Below are 17,772 nucleotides of genomic sequence, written 5' to 3' on the forward strand. Positions count from 1 at the left end.
CATCATAAAAACACATGTTAACTGATTAGAAAATCAGTTACTCCTTTGAATAAGAATCAAATATTGACTTTATAATCAATAGTTACTAAATAAATCTATAATACTCTTTCATGACACTCTTCATTCTAATTAGTTAAAGTGCTTCATAAGAAAGTACTTATTTGCTATTTTATAGAAAAGTACATGTTAATAATAATATTTGTAATACATGAGATATGAGTTTAAATGTTACTTACCAGAAAGAGAAATAGTCTATTGTCAAACTTTAGATGTAGGTTTTATTCAGGTCATATATATATTACATGCCACCCTCTGGCTGACCAAACAAAGATTGACAAAACTTGGCGGCAAAATATAGTACTCAGATTAACAAACCAACCACTACAACCCTAACAAATATCTGACCAATAAAACTCATGCACACAAATGTTTACCAAATCACTGCCCCTGGGGTATATATACAGGTATGTAAAGGTACAGGGTGGATCTAAGGGGGTGTGGTGTGTATTTAAAATGTGTGTCAGATTTGGTTGGTTTTATCTTAAAATCTATATACTTAATCTATGTACTCAAATAATATGATATTCATAATATTCATACTATTACACAGACAAACTGTTGAAATGCGTTTAGTTTGTTTTTGTCTGTTAGAGACATGTTGTACCAAAGTTCGCATCCATAAAAAACTGGTGGGAGCACAATTTTTTTGGTATAGATGGATAACGTATTAGGGTTGAGAAATGGTCTGCCAAGATCGGATAATGCAAAGTAGGATTTTTGTCCTTTGTTGCATGCTTCGTTTATTTTGTCCGAAAGTTTACACTTGTGGTTAATTACGATTCCTAGATGGTTGTAAGATTGTTCACAAGACACTTTTGCAGGATCTAGATGCCAGTTTGTGTTATCTAGTTTAGCTTTTTTAGCGCGAAACTGTAGAACACATGATTTAGACGCATTAAATGTAAATCGCCACTTGCAGAAATAGTTGTGTGTAATATCTAACAGTGTTTGTAGCGCAAGCGGAGAAATACCAATTAGAGCCAAGTCATCTGCTAAGGAAGTGCAGCTGCTAGGTATATTGAGTATACCTGTGTTTGGACTACCGGACTGTATAGCATGGATGAGATTATTTATGTAGACGTTGATAGTACGCCACCCTGTCGAACACCTTGTTGTACCGGAAACCACTCTTAACGAGTTTAATTTACAACAATTGAGCTTAAGGTGTTTTGGTGGCATTTGTTGATGAGAGACTATAATTTGCCATTAATACAGTTAGTATAGTTTAAACATTAGTCCAGGCCTCCACACCGTGTCAAATGCCTTACTGGTATCAAGAAAACATACAAATACATTGCTTCTCTGTTCTAAGTTATGCATTATTGCTTCTTGGAGATTAAATGACGCTGTCAGACAACCTACTTCCTTCTGGAAATCCTGTTTTTGAGAATGTGGAAAATCTTTAGTTTGTAAAAAATGCAGATTGATTCGATTGTACACAGCCTTTTAAAAAAGTTTAAAGAAGCATGGTTATAAGGCTATTGGTCTATAATTGTTGCAGGAATCTTTAGACTTGTTTCCTCCTTTATGTAATGGAACTATATGACCACGTTTCCAACAGAGAGGGATGTAGTTATATTGAACAGTAGCATTAAACAGCTTCAAAATACAAGCGATAAGTGTTGCACCACCATGAATTATGTGTTCATTGGTTACAGAGTCGTCACGGGGTGCTTTGCGTAATTTGAGTGTATTTATGGCTGACGTTATTTCTGCTGTTGTAAGTTGACCACCTGGTATATACCCCGGATCCTCTTCACATTCAGTCGTAAGATGTCGGTACCTATCACATATCGTGTTTCTGAATGCGTGGTCGAAACTATCGTCTTCCATCGGAGTATATAGTTTCCTATAGAACGAAGCAAACGTTTTCGCAACACCTTGTGGGTCTGTGTGAGTAACTCCTTCGTCGCGGATTACTGGGTAGATTCGGGATCTCCTTGGCTTTCTCTGTTTGGTTAATTTCCATAACAGACGGACGTCAATTTCTGCGGCTTTGTCAATGTCACTGTATACTTTTCGGATATATTTTTCGTATTCCTCATTAAGAGCATTTCGAAATTGTCGCTTTGCCCGCTTGTACTCTCGGTATGGCTTAAGGTGGAAGGCTACATCGTCACAAATATATCTGACATCCGTTTGAAACGCCATTTTGTTCCGGATTGATAGCATTATGTCGTGGTACAAAATAGCTATACACCGTTCAATTGAACTCTTCTAATGAGGGAGATGAGATAAGAACGAAATCACCAAAACGCTTCGAAAATATGTCAATTCCCTTCGTGATTAAAGCTTTCAACTAACATTGATTATCAGCTGTTATGTAGAGAAAACGTGAAATCGAAATAATATACTGTTTCCCTGCTAATGGCAATACATATTTGTCATGTCATCTGCAACAGACGATCATAAATATGTGACGGATTATCGATAAAGGTGAGCAGATAATTTTCACTTGAACCCTGTATGCATGATTAATATAAAACTAAAGTACCGTAGTACCATTTCTTGTATTAATTGATTCCAACTTCCCAAATTTAAAACATTTGCAGTGTGAGACTTGCATTGAAAATTTGAAACTTAACTAATGTATTTTAATTTAAATAGATATAGCTAGATAGGCTAGCAATAGCAGTGGAAGCCGGATTTGCAAGCCAAATGAGGGAACGACAATCTTGAAAAAGAGCATGTTTTTAATTACCACACATGTGTATCACTTCTAATGTATGTATAAATATGCATATGGTTGTTTATAATTTGTATTGTATATAAAAAAGTAAAAGGCAATGTAACTACTAACATTTTGTTATAAAGAGTTAAATATAAATATAATGCACTGCATTCATCAAAAGTATAATTTTTCAGATTCAAACATTATCATAAGCACTACTAACCTTATTCCTACATTTTAGCATATACTTTTACCTTTTTTAAACTTTTCTTCGTGATTTTTGTTTAAATTAGAAAATTGGTCCCAAGATATTTGAGACCAAGTAAAACCAAGAAAGACAACTCTTAAACAGGATCTTTCAAACTAAGATTTTTGAAATAATTCAGTATTTCTTTTAATTTTTCAATTTCATTCAATTTCTTTTTTTCATCTCATTAACCAACGAATATTGTTTCTATTTTCAGAATTTTGTGGGATTTCATCCAGCAGTTTGCCGTAAAAGAATTCTTAAATATTTTAGTTTCATATTTATGTGGATTCCAATAAAAATCATACTAACTTCATTCATGATTATTTTGTTTTTCATTTTCAAACTTTATAACATTTCACTTTCATTAGAGTTTTAAAACAGAAATGTTTAAAAATTTGACATATAAGGGGTTATCTGGAAGCAGACTGATATTTTAAATATTCTCTAAAAAATAGAGTATTGTACTTTGAGGTCTATTATTGTTGAATACTTTGCCTATTATTACTAACAAATGCTTGCAACAAAAATCTCCTACACTTATTTGGTGTAGACATCCCCCTTAAATTCCATCCCGCGGGGTCTTCCCTCGGACACCCATATCCTACGTTTGGCTGACATGAAGTTTTAATCAATCAGTCGCTTAATAAGTCATATATCGAAAAATTCTACCCCTACTATATATAAATAAACAACGTGTGCAACGCCATTTTGACCCCTTCGTCGATTGAGGCGTCAATTTGCCACATAAATCAGATATGCCTACCGGTTTGCATAAACCTTTTAAAACATATGTTAAGTAAAATGATGATAACAAACAACATAGTTTTTTGGTTTCTTTAGTGTCTCTGATCTTAGTTTGTCAATGAAATAAATTTATAATTATTTTTTTTTAATTTTTATGTATTAAAGCATTCAGTGCGGAGTTGAAATTTCGTGACGTCAGCTGATGGCTATGGAGCCTCGGGACGAAATTCAAAGTCTGCATGAATTTTAAATGATAGCATTATCAATGCATTGGATTTAAACTTTACAACGAAAAAATGATAGCATTATCAATGCATTGGATTTAAACTTTACAACGAAATGTATAGTAAGAAATATCACATTTGAACTCAATGTTACACGCAAACCGGTAGGCATATCTGATTTATGTGGCAAATTGAAGCCTCAATCGACGAGGGGGTCAAAATAGCGTTGCAAACCTTGTGTATTTATATATAGTAGGGGTAGTATTTTTCGATATGTGACTTATAAAGCGACTAATTGATAAAAATTCAGGTGCCTGTGATGTAAATACAAAATATTTTAACTATATTTGTAGGCATTTTGAATATGTTTTACCAGGACAGAGGAGCCAGTGCAGTGTTCGCAAAACTGTCCAACGCACTAGCTAAAGAATTTCCTGAAGAAAAATTAAACCAACTACATGGCTTAATTCTCGGTAATACTGCACTATTTAAGGAACTGGCATTTTTATTTTTTATTATCTTGACTGTGTAATATTATCTTTGTCACAATTTTGTGCTATACTCTTTCCCAAGATATGCTCGATTCGCGTCTTAAAAAAGTGATGTCTACGGGGATTATGTAATGTAACAAATCCGGATAAAAACTGAAAAATTGTTCGAGATTATCCTCGTGACTTCCGAATGGAGAAAATATGTCAACCTTTCCTAATATAAATCTCCATAAAAAATCAAAAATTAGTTTACGTTTCCTGTGATTTTTTTCTGAATGAAAAATGATAATGCGTAAAGAAAGTTATTTTGGATATTTTACTTATCATCAATATCAATCGCACTGCGTTGACAGATATCTTTCTTTTTATAAAAAATGGAGCAAATGTGGGACAAACTGTAGTTAACATTTTTGATAAGGCTTCTGTAATAATAAACTGTTTAATGTTTTAGTTTTCCTGAGCTTAAGGATGACGTTTACTCAGAATGAAAAAAAATTCCACTGATGATAATGAAAAACCAACTATTGTGTGTTATAGACCTTACATGGTAGTGTTATTCTTCACTTTCAAAAAGTAGGTCAATGACCTACTTTTTGAGTTAATGGCCATTGAATATTTTTTGAAAACTTAAGAAAAATCCATAAAAATTTTACGCTATGATTGAGATTTTCTTAATTGTGAAAAAAATACAAATTGCTTAACTCTTTAACAAATGAAATACAGTTTATGAATGGTAGTGACATAAAATAGATATAAAGCATTAAGTTTTCATTCTCAATCTTTATAGATATTCTAGTCCGAATTTCCTCTATCAGTTTTAAAATTACTACCCATTTCTGATTCAATATAACAAAAAACTGAATGATGATAATGCTAAAACATTAATAGTATTAAACTAAGTATATTGACCTTTCTCTGCTGGTATGGAATTTATATGAGGTCAATGATCAAAATTTTGAGATATGGTGTCTTTTATCATTTTTAAGCATTTTTCAATATTTTTGTAGTGTGTGCCATGCGCTTATCTAAACGAAAAAGCAAAATAAAACCAACAAAAAATATGCAAAATTATGTTGACTAACAAATTAAATCTTAACTTTAAATATCATAATACTACCAAAAATATTTCAGTGGAAAACAAAATCTGATATATTTAGTCCGAATTTCCTCTGTTTTTCTAAAAGTCAAACTTTGTCAGAGCCTAATTCGATAATTTAGTAAAATTATCTATAGTTATATCAATAATAATTCATTTCATAAATATTTTGTGTATTTAAAACAAGTTTTACTCATGAAATTGAACTTTTTCACAATCCGGATTTGGGAACTCAAACCCTGAGTAAACAACGTCCTTAAGGCTTAGGTGGCTTTTCCTGAATAAATTAGGTCCATTGTGATTGTTTTGTCGATTTAAATCTAGTACCCAAAATCAAGGTGTTTGCATCAAATACGTATGACTCGTTTTGTTCAAGGTTGTGCGATATTTTAACAACTATTAATGATAAATCGCTGCATTTTTGGTAGTTTCTAAAAAGTCAAATAGAATTGTTTATTGTAAAGTAATAATTGACTCGTCATTGATGTGTGGTACAATGAATTGTGGATAAATGCCTGCTGTTGTCACAATGGGTCCTCTTATATTTCTATTAGAAAAGATGCAAAATGCAGGGATTCCAAAGTTGAATACTCAAAGCTGAAGCTTTATTGAGGGTAATCGTGTTCAAAAATCCAGACATGTAAACTTGTAAATCCGAAAATGTAATCGTGTTGGTGTGTGAGTCTGAGTATGAATATGTGTAATTCTGATCGTGTAACCTATAAAACTCAGGGATAAACACTTTAGAGTTGACCCCGCAGGCCTTCATTCTAATTTTTCCTACAGATGCTAATTGCAGCTGTAAAATGCTGTTTGTTATTTACATGTAACATGCCACTATAATACAAACTTTCCATCTCTAGTCTCTGCATTTGTATTTCCGTTTTCTGAAATATCATGGCTGACATGTTGCAAATCAACAAATGTAAAGTCTACAAGTTTGTCGAATTTTGACATGACCATATATGGAAACAGTGACATCGCCGATAGAACAAGGCTAGCTGCAGGTAAAGGCATGCCGTAATCGCCGGAATAGGGATTGAATAAATATAAAAAAAATATAAGGATGGTCTATAATCATATTATCTCTGGATAACAACTTTTCTTACAAAGTACTATTTTTCAGAAAGTTATCGATAAGAAAAACAAAGAATATAAAGACATATATTGGTTTTGAGATTTTGATTAATATGAGACATAAGAAGCGCCCTTTAAAAATAAATAGATAAAAAATTCCAAAGATAAGATTAACTGTCGTGAAATTAAAATGTGTATAAATTATTTTTAAAAATGTTTCATTTTGCATTGTCAGCAATATGTAGGGAAAAAAGCCTATCATGCAGGTGAAAATTGGCATTTTTTAAAACTTCAAGCAATTATTACGGGATATGAGCATGACGGTTCAATACAGACTCACTTTGTGAAATTGGTTGATAAAAAAAATCCCGGAGAGCTATTATAATACAGCTTTACAGCCACTTGTGAACATGTACTGTTCGCCATAAGCAGCTATAGTCTGTCCCAAGATATTTATGCAGCACATTTGGACGATTTTTAATGGATGCTTTCCAAGATAATTTCATTGACACATTATCATCCTTCACTCGGAAATATTCACAGGAACGAAAACAGATTCCTTACGGAGATTTATAATGGGGAATGTTTACATCTTTTCTCCATTCGGAATACACTCGGAATACATCGCGCAATTTTTCAACGTTATCATCCGGGCTTGCTGCAAAATCTCCGTAGACATCACATTTTTTAGCATTGTATTAAAAAACCTGATAAGTTAACAAGGGTGTTTCGACTGAGAAATCTTGGAAATTTTTCCAAAAAAGTATAAATACATGTATAGTTACATACATTTTTTCCGCAAAAAATTACCAAATCTTTGCAGGTCGTTTATTCTAACTAATTCAGAAAAATAACAAGAGAAAAGCTGTCAATGTAACAGCAATCCGAGACAGTATCCGTATTATAATCCATTTGTCAATCCTGAATTGATAAATACTACCTATCCAAAGAAATGGGGTACTCTATATGCAATGTATTTGCCAAAAAATGACTACGTTCAACAGCTGATATTTTTTTGACAAATTATCAGAAATCAAAATCCTAGCAATTTGCATACATCTGATTCATGTGTTAGTGTTATGCAAAAGAACAATTTCCTATCTCAAAAACTGTACGAGGAGTTATCGGTAGAATTAGGGTCCCTTTTTGGCAGCCACTCACCCGCCCACCATTTTCACTTTTTCAATAATCGAAAAACCCGGTTAAAAATTCCCTCTAAAAATTCTTAGAATTCAGAAGCAATGGAGTTACAACATGGGACCTCACGGCGGTCTCCGAACCTCATGCCGCTCAAAATATATTTACCCCATTAATAAATTTCTTGATCCGTCTAATTTCTAGAAAAGAGTACGCATTTACTTATATTCCAGTTAAAATTACATGTCAAATTATTTTAGAGAAATTAAATATTAGGCATTTCTTTTTTCTTTTTCTTTAATCCTTATCATACAATACCATGAGAATTATATCTATACTACTATATTAAAATAATAGACTCGATTTTTTTAGCTTTAATACCGAGAAATCGGAAGACTACTGTCTTTTGTTTTATATATTTTTAACATCATTGGTACTTGGAGATTACCAATATGTTTTTATTTTTTCTCAATCAGGCTTCGCTAATTCATAATCAAAGAGAATTCCTTTAAAAAATCCGGAAATCGTCTGAATTTTTCGGATTTTACAATTTTGCGCATGCGCATTACATTCAAGCTAAATCACGGGATGCTCTTTAGTTTATGTTTCCACAATATCACATTTGCATGGATAAACTAAAAAACGATACATGTAATACAAATACGTGTCAATTTTCATTCAAAATTTGCTATATATATTTTCTGTTCATAAAAGAAATTACGGGAGATAACTCTAACTCAGTGCGTTTAATGTGAAAGATTCCAAGATTTCTGAATGTCAACATGGTGTGCAAATTTGATGTATCTATTTCGTAAATGCCCGACATAATATGCAATGCCAACCCGTGCACGCACGGGTCTAAGTCTAGTTACAGAAATTAGCGTATTCGTCACATCGGCGACGATTTTTATATGCATGACCCTCTTCCTGTTTGGTCCAGTTTCAATCGTACCTCAAAATTTTTTCTAAAAATAATACCGGTATTTTCGATAGAAAAAGTGTCCTTTATTAAAAGCTTATTGCAACACTTAAGCTAAATATTATGTTTCTGTTTTATCCATTCCGGCGATTACGGCATGCCGTTTCCTGCAGCAAGGCAGTTGCCATATAAGGTCATGTCAAAATTCGACAAACTTGTAGACTTTACATTTGTCAATTTGTATTATGTCAGATGTGCAATTGCCGAGTCTGAAGATACAAATGCAGAAACTACGGATTGAAAGTGTGCGAAGTTGAATGTTTAATTTACTGATGAAAGCAATAAAGCTGCAAATTGTGCATCATGCGAAGGAATTGAGTCATATTTTACACGTGTTTATGCCCGAGTTTTATAGGTTACACGGTCAGAATAACACATATTCATACTCAGACTTAGATGGCAGGGGACAGTTTTTTTGATACAACTCATTGTAGCCAAGGGATGCATGTCTTCGGAACTCTGTAACTAGAATTTCCTCAGTTCCCATTCAGCACAAATACCTTTAATTCACTCTTTATAAGGCCAATCACCAATTTCTGAAGAAAATTATTAGTCAAAACCTGTAAAATTCTCTACATACTGGTTTTTATGAGATTTTGACCCTTTCATATTTTGCTAATTTTTCATGATTTTTCAGCTTTTTAGACCTCCCCCAGCTAATTCCCTGCAGAGGGTTGACCTTCCGTACCGCGTGCATGTTGCACTATCACATGTCAGAAACTTACCGGTGTATAGTTTACAATGTCCCATCCACCTACTTTTCGTGTTATTTTGCCTCCCGTCTGTAACTTGCAATTTCACTGTGTAAAGTCAGCACAACAGTCATAGCCGCAGGTTTCGCATTTTACTTCTGATTCTCACGTACCTAACATATGGAGCCTTCATATTGCATATCAATTTCAACAACAGACACCCCTCTAACAAATGATAATCATTAAAAATCATTTCATGAATTTTAGCAACACCCATAAGCCTTCAAGTACAGCAACTCTCAATTTTACAAAAATATTGATTACATATTCAGATTTACAAGTTTACATGTCTGGATTTTTGAACACGATTATCCTCTATAAAGCTTTACTGGTCTAACAAATCTTAAAGTGAATATAAAATGGCTTATGTTAAAGTGTTGCATATAAATATAATTCACTGTGGTATATTCTGTAAGGTTTGCATTAGAAAGTATCGATGTAAAATATTTTTCAAGTTTCAAGTTGCTTGACCAAGTTTCAAGTGTCAATATTTTGCTAGGAAAAATGAATATCTCTATATCTTTATAAAAGCTGTTGCACTTGGCAAGTCAAATATTATAACTCATTTGTCGCATTCCCTATAAAATCCTCAGATGATTTCAAGATTTTAAGAAGGAGATGGGTACTATATTTGAATTTTTGTGTACTCTAGAATGAAGATTAATTTTAAAGGGACTTGGACACGATTTGAGATCAAAAATTTTATTTTTATTTTTTATGTATAAAATGGTTTACTGGTGCATTGTAAATGATAGACCAAAATAGTGAATGTAAAAGTCAAGTTACAAGCGAGATACAGAGGTAAGAATTGATTGTTATGTAAAGAAAGCTCGAGTCTTATAGTTCTTTACAAAAAATTTAATGTAGAGAATTACCATTTCTTAGACAAAATGACACGTAAAATACAATTTAAACTAATTCAATATCTTCATAAATACTATTCTCACTAAAGAAAGTTAAATTTGATTGAAAATTACACCAATACAACACATATGTAAAACATGTCAATATTCGAGCTTTGTTTACAAAACAGAAATTATGAACTCTGTATCTTGCTTATAACTTGATATTTGACTTTCAAATTTGGACATAGCATTATCATCCTCTATATTTATCATTATAAGCATTGAAATTGGAAAAATAAAATGCGAACATTTTGAATCAAATCGCGTTGAAGTCCCTTTAAAATGCATAAAAAAGATTCCATGACAGGTCTGTATATGGGCTATGGTAATCAAGTCACCGGCAAGGCCGTAACTACCATTGAGGCAAGTGAGGCAAAATCCTCACTGAAAATTTTGAGATTTATTTCTTTTTATTATGTTAAAAGGCCTTTGAAGTTTCATTTTTTTTTTAAATTTGTACTTTAATGAATTATTTCAAGCATTAATTCACATTTAAGGAAATCGAACACTCCACTGTATAATCGGACTCGAGATCACAGAATGACCTCTATAGCCCTCCGGGTCTCGTCCACCTAAAGCAAGCCAAGTTCAAACAGTATCCGCTACTTAAATTCTGTGCCTGACAACTGTTATTATTTTGTATGTATTTACCATTTGTCAGGCACAGAATTTAAGTAGCGGATACTGTTTGAACTTGGCTTGCTTTAGGTGGACGAGAAATTAATCTTCAAAATCCTAATCCGTGGGGGGGGGGGGGGGGGGGTGGATAAACTTTACTTCCCAAAAAAGGATCTTACTTACCAAAATTTTTTCCCCGAATCATGAAATTCCTAATCTGTGGGGGGGGGGGGGGGGGGGGGGGGGGGGGGGAGGGGGTTGTTACTTCAATTTGACTCCGTATTTCGTTATTTCCATATCAATTTTTTACATACTTCCAAAAAAGTGGTGGGGGGGGGGCCAACTCCATGTTAATTCACTTTTTTATATGTAAAAAAAAAAAGTGGGGGGGGGGGGGCCCCCCTGCCCCCCCCCCCCCTGATGCTACGTGCCTGACTGTAGGTGTGTTTGATCATTTCGTCATTTATGCATGGTGTATAATGTCGTAATGAAAATATGAATCTGTGGTTGAAAACAGGATCTCGTAGAAAATCAAGTGATTCTGTTCCAGAAAAAGGTTGGTATTGATATTTATGATACCAATGAGTCAACGGAAACCTAGATAGATCAACATATTATTCTTAATACACATGTCATTGTGTCCATTAGGTCTAACATATTGCGTAATTGAACTTGGCATTCAGCCTAGGGGTTTAGTTTTTTCCAGGTGTAAAATACTGATCGTATTTTTATTTAAAAATATATTGTGTGATTTATAGAATTTTTTTTACGAAAGAAGGGTATTTCCTTATAATTAAGTACAATACACTTTGTTAGTCGTTGTGAGAAAGGGGGAACTGTCTGCGTTCCGATACATTGCATTTCAAATCATATGTACTTATAACATTTAACAAAATAATAGATACAAGGGTAATTATTCATATGAACCTAGGAGAGAGCAACGATGGGAGGGGACAGATTGTGTGGCCTGGCGCTTTTAAATGTTCATAGAGATAAGTCTATTAACAGGGAAAATATTCTCAAGAGGTTAGATGAAACTGGACATAGAAAAATTGGTCAGCTACAGTTCAATAACCAGTTATAAGAATTATACATCATGTCAAAAATTTTTAACTGGTTATCGAACATCACGTAAAAAACGATACAATTTGAAAAATAAACACAAAAAACATTAAAGTGTAATCTTTATCTTTGCGAAAACCCAGGAGCTTCCGGGGGGCTTCGCCCCTTTGGTCCTCCCACCAGGGCCCTGCCCTGGACCCGCTGGGACCTAGGCGGTCCCCAGACCCCTTGCCTCACTAAAAATATAGGTCTAGTTACGGCCTTGCACCGTAAGGCCTGCTAATTTCTTGTTTGTGTAGATGTCTGTAAACATCTAATAATAAAATCAGAGGTAACAGTCAGAGAAGTCTCAAATTAGGATTTAGAAATAAAGCTTAAAATACAAACTTGAGACTCTCTGTCTGGCAAATTTATATAGAGGGCTGTGGTACTCAGGTGCCTGCCAAGGCCTAAAGGCCTCTTGCTTATTATAATTAAGTAAATACAATGATTTTTGTAGCTTTAACTTAACAATGCTCTTATCTAAGCTCTTCTTTTAAACTTGCATATGTCCAAACATTTATTTGATTATGCACCGATGTCTAATCTTTTAGCTAATGAAAACATATTTCTTTATAGATTCATTAAAAGACAAATTATCGATAGAAAAGAAAGAAACTGCTAGAGAATATTTCGACATCTTGAAGGAGAATGAACTTTTTACGCCTTCAGACGTAATCTTTATGCAGTTTTTGTTGAGAGAATCAAATTGTGAAGAACTAAACGAGAAATGCATTGCATACGCAACGACTCAAAAAGCGTTATGTTTTTACGAGGAGCGACCAAGTAAGATAAATTTCATTTTCATCCATTATGATCTTATTACACTGCTTCAGCTCTCGAGCAGAGAAAAATTATCGCTACTCTTGAAATATCGATACTTACATGTATATAAGCTTTTAAATCACCGATCACATGAATCTTCAAATGGGGAATCGGTTCGTTGATAATTAAGAACAATTTGTAAAACAAAAATTTGAAGAAAAGCTTAACTTTTAATCTAAACCTCCGACCTTCAACTCAAATCATAAAGAACCTGTTTATGTAGCCTTTAAACTTTTATTTCTTAACTAATGTAAAATATGATTTTTCCCACTTTTTTGGGTTTCTTGAGACCAAAGTTGGACGTGCTTGAGCTGTATCGCTAAAAAGTTAAATCGAGGCAAAAATCAAGTGTTTTTCTACAAAAACACATTTGATGATTGTCTTCTGAATTTAACGTCTCTTGATTTGAATTTACAGGAAATGGATACAAGAAGGTTCAGTTTCATGTACAAGGAAGCATATCAAATTACACCGCAAGGCAGATTGTAATTATAAAAGAAACTGTTGCTGCTATTGTCGGGTGTGACAACGAGGAGATTCATTTGAATGGATTTTGCAAATCCACCAGCTTCCTCGTAGTTTTATTGATGAAAGAGAGATACGTAAATGGTCTTTTCAACATAAAACAGCCGGACAAAGACAAACTGATTAGCCTAAACATAAATTATTTCATTGTAGACTCGAACTATGTATATTTAAAAAAAGGTAACATTAGTAATCTCTCTTTAAGTTTTATTGTAAAATTAAGTGAGCTCTTTTGATCATTCAATATGTCCAGCGTACATCGGCCCGTTTTTCTCTTTGACAAATTTTTTCGAGATCTACTGAGTTCACTTCAACATTTAAAAAAAGCATTCTTTGTTTAACTACTTTCAACTAATGTTTATTTTAAAATTTCCCTTCCAATGGTAAAGCGAATCGATTCATTTTGTTATGTCCAAATATTTACATCTTCTAGATATACGGTAGTTTGTTCAAATTCTTACCCAGGGTGTGAGGAAGGATTCCTATAAATTTCTGTAAATTTCAGTTGAGAACTGGAAACAAATATTTTTATAGTGAATGCTTTTAATTTGAACCAGTTATGAAGAGTTGTATGATATATAACATAGCCAAGTAGTTATAAGGTGACGTAAAATATATCATACAATATCATACAATAGAAAATATCCTATCAATTTTTTTATATACATAGTTTTATAAACCACTTTTCATCATTATTCGGTATTTTGAGTTTTTTAGAGGGGACCTAGCGGAATCAAAATGAAGTTCATCAAATACATTTATGGCGCTAAATTCAGAATATTGACCACAGCCCTGAACAAACATACATATACCAAAAAAAATTAATCAAATAATAAATAAATAAACGATTTTCAAGATTTTTCAGTAAAAAATAATAAGAATCGTTTAAAGACAAATATGAATTGATAATTGACCTTGACATGTTTGCTTTTGAATTTCAGTAAAAGAAAAAAAGAAGCGTGACAAGAGCCTGTAAGTATTGACCACACACACACACACACACACACACACACACACACACACACACACACACACACACACACACACACACACACACAAAATTCAGTTTTTTTTCAAAATCGTTTAATATTTATTCGTTTAATGAGATATCGGCGCTTCTGATCGGTCGAAAAATTTCTTTGATACCTGCATCAATAAAATTTTTCCCGGATCTACTTTTCTCAACTGTTCTAACACTATTTAAAGAACGTGAATTTCCAAGATAAACACTGTCAACTAAATGTAAAGTTGTCAGCAAACAAAATGCAACCTTGTGAATATAAAAACTTGAAAGTTTAACCTTCAAAAATAAACAAAACACATTATTTGATTCACGAAATGGAAAATTAAGCGTCTTCTCACGATTTCGTCTGCTTGAGATCGATCAACATTTACAGCGAGGCTGGCTGTTCCTTTTCCAGGAATATTATAACGAACATATAGGCCTATAAACTTTCACGGTAACACTGCTGTTCAAATTTGGTAACGATAATTTTAAATTTACACACGTACATGATCGGTCATCAGAATAAGCGTCGTAAAGAAAAGCTATGAGTAATGCATCAACTCCTTCTGCACATTCCAAGTTGCAGATATACCATTTAAAGCTGACATGAATTCATTAATACGCCTTATTTTCCTTTTATCTCCGGCTACCGCCATATTAGTTGTCGATTTCTATTGTTCTGCCCATCGCTACAAACCCCCTATATAAGGCCGAAAGCACTATTCATGCTTCACCGCATTCAGGTATTTCATTCACCCGAACACGTTACCTTGGACGAAAAGACGTGTAAAAACACGTTTGGAACAAAAATAATATGACAACCACTTTACTGGCAAGGCATATCCAATGAATGACGAAACAAGACAGACTGAAATCCAGCCACAGATACTTCAAAAATCCTCGATAAATGTAGACCGTTTTCCTGTGTATAATATAACATCGCACATGCGCAAAATACACACTGTCGCAGATCAAGCAATGTCAATGATCGCATGGATTTTTAGAAACGGAGCGTTTTTGTAGGAACGGATGGAAACGATGTTACGTTGTTACTTTCTTGGATTGACTATCATTTAGCTACTTTGTTGGATGTACTGCCGGGGTTTTAAAAATGATGCAGACGTTATGCATTCTGTATGAACGATACGTGTTCGATGTGCATGCGAAGTAAGGCAGCATTATCTGTGCAAAACGAATGCCTTGGAAATTCCTCCAAAGAATAAATATTTTTTGTATTTTATTGATTGTTGTTTCCTTTATTACTTATTGCAAACATTTTACTACATTGTGTAGTTCATGCATTCAGAAGTCCGTGCAACCTGAATGCCTCGATCGGAAAGCATCCGACCGTAACTTTCTCAACCGGTATATATACCCCAGTGGCAGTAGAGAAGCAATCGAAACTAATATGGCGACCAAATGCTTTTATGAATTTATGTCAGCTTTAAGTTCATCACTGGCTATCTAGTTACCACAACGTTTACAAAAGTCGCTTATACATACTATTCTTTGTCGACATATCAGCTATTTTCGGCCACGATCGCTTTTCCTTGGATGGTTATGTCCAGTTGCATATTCCAGCGATCTCACATGAATACTTGTTTTATTACGAGTTTTTCTGCACAGTGAATAATATCACAAGCTATCGCATGTATTTTCCTTTCGTTTTCAATTCAGCCGGTTCAGATTTTAACTCACTATTTGTGCTGAATCCATTAAATTCAGCTCAATAGATCTGCATCAGTTGGCAACGCATCCATTTTGAATATTGTTGCTGTTGTTGTTTTGTATTCATACGCGCCGCTTCATTTACATTATTTACATTTTTTATCAATGACACTTCAGTTTTTTTTTATTTGAAAATGTTTTATTAAATGATAAGAAATGAAGATAATTTTTCTATTGATCGACGTATCAAAGAAAAAATTGACCAGAAAGCTACGCGCATTGTTGAAATTTTCCGGTCAATTTTTTCTTTGATACGTCGATCAATAGAAAAATTATCTTCATTTCTTAAATGAAAAGACCATACGCCACTATTTATTTTTAAAGAGGTCAAAAGATAATTGCCCCAGATTGGTTGCGTCCATCAAACACTTTCGAGTTACAAGAAGCTAATCCTCAACCTTATACATACCCTGAAGAAATGGATCTTTCAAGAAATGCCTTATTGGTGGCTGGCATAGACTTTGGAACTACTTTTTCTGGGTATGCTTTTGCCACGAGAGTCGACTTTGAAAATGACCCTTTAAGTATACATGTCCCTAGCTGGCCTTCCCCAAGTCAAGATTTAATTTGCTTCAAGACTCCGACGACTGTATTAATGGACAAGAACGAAGAGTTTGTTGCTTTTGGTTTTGAGGCTGAAACCAAATATGCAGAAAAATTAAGGAAGGGAAAAGGAGATGACTATTTCTACTTCCACCATTTTAAGATGCTGATGTATAGCCATGCCAAGGTACAAGTATATAATAATATCAAAATTCATGTACATCTTAATAACTTCAAGTCAACTTGAAGGTTAAACCAAGCCAGTGATTTACATTTCCAGAACATTTTTTTCATTTGTAATGGACTTACGGTACAGATGGTATAACATGTTATAAAAGTTTATAATGTCTATAAAATAATAATTGATTATATCGAAAGTTGAACTTCGTTTTATATAACGCAGCAAGTGTAGTAATACAATTTGGGGTTGATTAAAGGTCGATTCAATTTTTTTACACAGTTACAATGTTGCTCATGGATTTGTTTCATTTTTTTTTTTTACAGACTTTGGATAATGATACAAAGATATCTGACATACGAGGCCGAGAATTACCCGTCTTGAAGGTTTTTGCCTGTGCAATAGCATACCTTAAGAATCATTTGTTAGACCATTTAAAAGAGAGGTTTAAAACAGAAGATATCTATTGGGTACTAACTGTTCCGGCAATTTGGGATGACAAAGCAAAATTTATCATGCGAAGTGCAGCACAAAAGGTATGAAATTTATCACAAAATAATAAAAACATGTTTAATTTAATTGAACGGATTTTTATACCTGTATAAGTCTCGATTTATAAACTAGGCAGGTATATCTATGGATCATCTTACTGTTGCATTGGAACCAGAAGCTGCCTCTATCTACTGCAGACGTCTTCCTGCTGAGAAACTGATGGGCGCAAACATGGTCCATCCCCTCCAGCCTGGGAGCAAGTATCTTGTTCTAGATGCTGGAGGTTAATTTAACTATAACTTTGTTTAACTCATATTTAAAAGTTACATTAATAACAACGCATACCGTTAATCTATACATATTAAAATGG

At 33.6% G+C, this 17,772-nt stretch overlaps 1 protein-coding gene across 2 annotated transcripts in view; it reads left to right on the forward strand.

Moving 5' to 3' along the window:
- LOC128164689 (uncharacterized) overlaps positions 1 to 17,772 on the forward strand; it is a 64,863-nt gene that overhangs the window by 44,928 nt on the left and 2,163 nt on the right. For both annotated transcript variants that reach the window (XM_052828670.1, XM_052828672.1), the window contains 7 exons: positions 4,303 to 4,422; positions 12,685 to 12,891; positions 13,348 to 13,635; positions 14,397 to 14,427; positions 16,514 to 16,919; positions 17,237 to 17,446; positions 17,535 to 17,685. In XM_052828670.1, coding sequence (XP_052684630.1) covers positions 4,303 to 4,422; positions 12,685 to 12,891; positions 13,348 to 13,635; positions 14,397 to 14,427; positions 16,514 to 16,919; positions 17,237 to 17,446; positions 17,535 to 17,685 — 1,413 coding nt within the window. The remainder of the gene's footprint in view (positions 1 to 4,302; positions 4,423 to 12,684; positions 12,892 to 13,347; positions 13,636 to 14,396; positions 14,428 to 16,513; positions 16,920 to 17,236; positions 17,447 to 17,534; positions 17,686 to 17,772) is intronic.

The sequence above is a fragment of the Crassostrea angulata genome, chromosome 10 (genome assembly GCF_025612915.1).
Source record: "Crassostrea angulata isolate pt1a10 chromosome 10, ASM2561291v2, whole genome shotgun sequence".
In the NCBI taxonomy this organism is placed as follows: domain Eukaryota; kingdom Metazoa; phylum Mollusca; class Bivalvia; order Ostreida; family Ostreidae; genus Magallana; species Magallana angulata.